Source organism: Bubalus bubalis, chromosome X (assembly GCF_019923935.1).
Source record: "Bubalus bubalis isolate 160015118507 breed Murrah chromosome X, NDDB_SH_1, whole genome shotgun sequence".
Classification (NCBI taxonomy): Eukaryota; Metazoa; Chordata; class Mammalia; order Artiodactyla; family Bovidae; genus Bubalus; species Bubalus bubalis.
Genome location: NC_059181.1, coordinates 93,334,151 through 93,340,151, shown reverse-complemented (window position 1 = coordinate 93,340,151; position 6,001 = coordinate 93,334,151). Strand labels below are relative to the sequence as shown.

Genomic DNA, 6,001 nt, shown 5'->3' with positions numbered 1-6,001 from the left:
CCCACCTTTCTGATCTTTTTTGCCTTTGAAGAAATGATCTGATCTAATGATGTTAATGTAGAAATACATCACATATTTTAACATCAGTAAGATATGACATTCAAGGGGAAAGGCAATAAACCTTTGCATTTTAAACCCAAAGGAGCACATATTGGATACCTTAAATTATAAAATTCAATTCTAAGAAGGAACTGTTACTGTGTAACAAATACTGCTCATATCAAAAGTGCTGGTGACAAGGAATTCAGTATACCCTACCACGGAATCTGTTCACATATGTATGCGTATACCTATTACTGTAATAAGATTTTAAATGTTTAAGGTGCTTAAATTTTGCACTGCAGGACTAATTCAATAGGTATTCATCTGCTACCTCTTTGTAGCAGCTCCAGTTACAGTGAATGATCCACAGGCAAAAGGGCAAAAATGCTGTTATTTTCTGGAATGTGGCATTTGTGGCGCTGGAGTGCCCTCTATTGGCAGTGAAGAGGACACACTCACTAGCTGCCCCGCATGTATCTTCTCAATCCACTCCAGTATTCTTGCCTGGAGAATCCCAGGGACTGGGGAGCCTGGTGGGCTTCCGTCTATGGGGTCGCACAGAGTCGGACATGACTGAAGCGACTTAGCAGCAGCAGCAGCAGCATGCATCTTCTCGTTAACCCGGAGTTCACATCCATCTTGCAGCATTCGAACTGCTATGCGTGCTACGTTCTTAGAGTCATCAAGACCACTATGAGGCCGCACGTCGTAATCCATTCCGAGTTTTTCAAGCATTATTGTCAGCTTAGTTTGGCTTCGAGGAACCTTGTAAAAGTTTCCATATGACTTTCGAATATTGATCCACTTTTTGGCAAAAGGTGGATATTTGAGCCTGCTTAGCTGGCACTGAATGTTCAAGAACTTACTCATATCCCATGAACCATCTGTTAAAATGGAATATTTATACTTTGTCCCTAATTCCTTCAATTTCATCCAGCCAATGACTTTTTTCAGTACCTGAGGGAAGGTATCAGCTTTGTCTACTTGATCCTGAGTAATTCCAGTTAAATTGATGCAGAAGTCAGAAAGTTGGGTGTTAATCTCTGGTCTCACATACTGCTGAAACGTATCTTCTATTTCTAAGGTATGCGTATTCAGTAAAACAACAGGAAATTCAATTATTTCATGTATGAACTCAGGTGGGTTTCCCTCTTCACAAGTGGCTTCAAAGTCAATAATACAAATGTAATCGTAGTAACTGTCAGCACAATTGCTCTCTTTCAACATCAGCTTCAGCTTCTTGTAATAGTTTTTCAGTCTCTTCTTTAGTACATCCTTTACACCTCTGGTTTCAAGCTTGAATTCTGAAAGTTTGGCTCTGAGCTCTTCCTTACTCATTCTGTTAATGCAACCATTCGTAATCGCAATTTCTTTGTAAACTGGGTCACTGAAATCATTTGCACTGGAGGTGATCAACGTAGATGCTTTTGTTTCTTGGCCATCAAGTCTACACCGTTGCTTTTTCTCAGGATTCGGACGCTGGTCTTCGTCCCCGCACTCCGACCCGGGAGACGCGCACCGCGCGGGAGCCACGGCCTCGTAGCCAGGCTGGAGGGTCTGCTCATCCTCCATGTCGCGTGTCACGTCAGAAGGGAGCTGCTGGAGCCCTCCACTCGCTCAGTCTCACCCGGCCAAACTCGAAAGCCTCGCCTTTCTCGGTTGAAAAATTATCGGGCTCACATTCCCGTGGCGGCGGCCACACAAACTCCTATAAACTTATTTATAAAAGGAATATCAATACTTTGTTATTGTATGTATCAATTCTAAAAATTCTCCTTTGTCCTGTATCTTCTATTTCTTTGTTAAGACTTCCTATTTTTTTTTTTGCTGTTTTTCAGCATGCTGTTATTTATTCATTGAGATATTTCTACAATTACTTTAAAATCCATATCAGATAATTTTAATATATTTCATTTTGATGTTGGTATCTGTTGATTGTCTTTTCTCAGTCAAGGGAAGATTTTCCCAGTTTTTGGATAGAAAAGAGTTTTTGCATCTGAGATATTTTGCATATTATGTTATCGACTCTGGGTCTTAATGAAATCATCTTTTTTAGCAAGGCTTCAGTGATGCCATGTCAGTAATGGAGCCACAACTACTAAATCTGTGCTCCGTAAAGCCAGTGTTCTGCAACAAGAGAGGCCACCTCAAGGAGAGGCCTGCGCACTGCAGCCAAAGAGTAGCCACCACTCGCGGCAACTAGAGAAAAGCCTGCACAGCAACGAAGACCCAGCACAGCCAAAAATAAAGAAAGAAAGAAACTAAAAAAAAAAAAAAAAACCTATTGGGGAGGGCATTAATTCTTCATACACAGTTGGAAGAGGACTAATTGGTATAATCTCTTTACAGAGACATTTGACAACATCTATGAGTGCAGAAAGTGAGGACCCTTCAGTTCCTGCTAAAGGCAAGTACAAGATAAAATGTCAACTTATCTCTTCTAATGTTTGACATTTTTTAGGAGATATTTTACAATGGAAGTGAAAAAGCAAAAAATTAAAAGCAAAAGGAGGTAGTTAATTCTATGCTGCTGATGTGATTACACATTAGAAAATCCAAAGAAAAAGTGAACAAAGTTACCACAAACTAAAAGAGAATTTAGAAAAGTAGTAGGTATTCTATTAACATCCAAAATCAATATGATCTTATATACAAATGCTTTAAAAATTAGAAGACACAATAAAAGAAAAGAAAATGACTGGATCTTAAGAAGCAATGTTCAAAACCTGAGTAGAACACAAAAGTAGATTTGAACATACAGAAAAGATATGATATTCTTGAGTAAGGAAAGTCAATAGCAAAAAGATGCCAATTTTTCCAAGCTAATAATTAATTTAATGTGCATCTAATTAAATATCATTAATGTTTTATATGAATTTAGACAGTGATATTAGCAATATAACATTAGTCAGTTCAGTTGCTTAGTCATGTCTGACTCTTTGCGACCCCATGGAATGCAGCACACCAGGCTTCCCTGTTCATCACCAACTCTCAGAGCTTGCTCAAACTCATGTCCATCGAGTTGGTGATGCCATCTAACCATCTCATCCTCTGTTGTCCCCTTCTCCCACCTTCAATTTTTCCCAGCATCAGGTTCTTTTCCAATGAGTCAGTTCTTCACATCAGGTGGCCAAAATATTGGAGTTTCAGCTTCAGCATCAGTCCTTCCAATGAATATTCAGGACTGATTTCCTTTAGGATTGACTAATAGATTATTATAAAATTTATTTGATAATTAGTTGATTCTCAGATTTGGCAGAAACAGCAAGAACAGCCTAACAAATCTTGAAAAAGAAGCATGATGGGAAAGGGTAGCAGCTAGTCCTACCAGATACTAAAACATATAATAATGTACAATAGAAGAATGTGATATTGCCCCATGAATCAACAGAAAGACTAATAAAACAGTAGAAAATACTAATACAGGTCCAGTTATATTCAGAGATATTGAATATGATTGAGGCAGCATTCTTAGAGTAGAGGTATGGTGGGTGATTTAAGAATTAGTATTTTAATAAGCACATGGTTTAAAAGGTAAAAAGAGATCCATCTCTCTATTTTACATCAGGAGAAATAACAAGGGGTTTAGATTTAAATGTAAAAAAAAAAGAATCCATACAAGTATTAGAAGAAACTATGAGTAAACCCCTCTATAATCTGGAAGTTGGAGGTAACTTTCCTAACTAGGATTCAAAATCCAAGCACATCAAGGAAAAAGAGATTGACAGACTTAACTAAGTAAAAATAACAACAACTTTGCATGTTCAAAGCACATGACAGCCAATTAAGAGGACACTGGGTAAGAATATTTACAACTAGTATCTCCAATAAATTGTTGATATTCCTTTTATAAATAAGTTTATCAATATAGAGGCATCAAACACAGCAACCTTATCAAAGACATGTAGCAAATATAAACAACTTACCAAAAATATGTACTATGTCCATAAACACATGAAAAGAATCTCAAACTTGATACAAGTAAGAGAGATGCAATTACAACTACACTAAGATACCATTTCTAAACTGGGCTTCCCTGGTAGCTCAGCTGGTAAAGAATCTGCCTGCAATGAAGGAGACCCCGGTTTGATTCCTGGGTTGGGAAGACCCCCTGGAGATGGGAACTGCTACCCACTCCAGTATTCTGGCTTGGAGAATTCCATGCTCACTTGATTGTAAGCAGGCACCCCACCCCACCCTCTGAGCAGTATCAGAACAGACTACTTGGGGAAAAAGGGCTTTTATCCCCACATGGTAGAAATTAGTTCCACCCTTCCACACACATAGTGTCAGTGGAGACCATGCAGGCAGCCTGACTTCTGTTGTTATTTAGTTGTTAAGTTGTGTCTGACTGTTTCTGACCCCATGGGCTGTAGCCCTGCCAGGCTCCTCTGTCCATGGGATTTCCCAGGCAAGAATACTGGCATGAGTTGCCATTTCCTTCTCCAGGGGATCTTTCTGACCCAGGGATCAAACCCAAGTCTCCTGCTTGGCAGGTGGATTCTTTACCACTGAACCTCCAGGAAAGCCCACCTAACTTCTACCCACACCCAATCATAATGAGGCTCTCCTTCACCTCCTCTCTGATAGAAGAGAAGGCACTCTTCCCCTCTCTGGGCTGGTGTCACCAGAAGCCAAATGGGACAGTGTAACTTTCATGGCCATCCATTGATGAGGAGGTCTCCTCCCCTCTACAGTGTCAGGGGAGGCCACAAGGAGGGCAGGTAGGAAGTGCCTTCCCACTTCTACCTGGGTGGTGTCGGTAGAGGCCTGGTGGGCAGAGAAATCCTTCTTCCACCAAGCACTAGTAACATAGAACACTTCTTTCACCCCCATGCCTGCCCCATCCCCCATGTTAGTAGAGGTTGAGTGGGGAACCTGGACTTTTATCCCCACCTGGCAGTAATAAACACCCCCTCCCCCAACATGGTGTCAGTGGAGGCCACTTGGGGAACAGCAAGGAGGTGTGCTCCTTCTCCCAGCCAGGGTAGTGTAGGGGGAGGCCTGGTGGGGAGTCTGAAATTCCACTTCTACCAAGCACTAATGAGGCACCCTTCCCCTCCTACTCACCTTCCAACTCTTGAGTCAGAGAAGGCTGAGTGGTGAATCTGGACTTTCATCTCCACCTGCTATTATACAATATTATGAGTTTCATCCCTAACGGGCATGGTGTCACAAGAGACTTACTAAAACTGATTAATTAAGACCCAGAGTCAATAACATAATATGCAAAATATCTCAGATACAAAAGTCTCTCTTCTATTCAAAAACTGGGAATATCTTCCCTTGACTGAGAAAAGACAATCAGCAGATGCCAACATCAAGATGAAACAGATATTAGAATTATTTAAAGTAATTTATTTACAGAATTATTTAAAATAATCATAGAAATATCTCAATGAGTAAATAATATGTTTAAAAACTGTGAAAAAAAATAGAAAGTCTCAACAAATAAATAGAAGATATACATAAGAACCAAGGAGAAATTTTAGAATTGATACATACAAATAACTGAGATAAAAACTCAACGGATAAACGCAACAGTGGAATGGAGCAGAGAGAGAACAAAAATCAGTGAACATGAAGATAGTACACAAAAGTACCCAATTTGAACAACACCAAAAAGATAGACTGAAAATAAAATAGAACAAAATATCAGATACCAGTGATACCATAGTAAGAGATATAATATGTCATTGATGTTTTGGGAGGGAAGAGAAAATGTACATGCAATAAAAAGTATTCAGAGGAAATATGGCTGACAAACTTCATTATTTGGCAAAACACACAAGCCTACAGGTACAGACTATTGATCAGACCCCAAAAGGATAATCCATAAGAAATCCGTGAAAACACATCATGATCAAACTTCAGAAAATTAAATACATACATAAACTCTTGAAAGCAGACATTGAAAAATGACACCATAAAAGTAATGTGAGTGACAGAGAATTTCTCA

The 6,001-nt window shown here is 39.5% G+C and overlaps 1 protein-coding gene across 1 annotated transcript; it reads right to left on the bottom strand.

Moving 5' to 3' along the window:
- Window positions 1-262: 262 nt before the first annotated feature.
- On the bottom strand, window positions 263-1,662 carry LOC102412204 (3'-5' exoribonuclease 1-like). Its single transcript, XM_044937614.2, has 2 exons — window positions 648-1,662; window positions 263-515 (listed from the first exon to the last, which is right to left on the bottom strand). The coding sequence occupies exons 1-2, from the start codon at window positions 1,612-1,614 to the stop codon at window positions 433-435; spliced, it is 1,050 nt and encodes a 349-aa protein (XP_044793549.2). The 5' UTR covers window positions 1,615-1,662; the 3' UTR covers window positions 263-432.
- Between the last annotated feature and the right edge of the window lie 4,339 nt (window positions 1,663-6,001).

What these genes read in the sequence shown, in the direction of transcription:
- LOC102412204 (XM_044937614.2), bottom strand. Translation starts at nt 1,614, where the DNA reads ATGGAGGATGAGCAGACCCTCCAGCCTGGCTACGAGGCCGTGGCTCCC. An exon ending in CCGGGTTAACGAGAAGATGC is followed by an intron (nt 516 to 647) that starts ATGCTGCTGCTG and finishes TTGAGAAGATAC; the next exon opens with ATGCGGGGCAGCTAGTGAGT.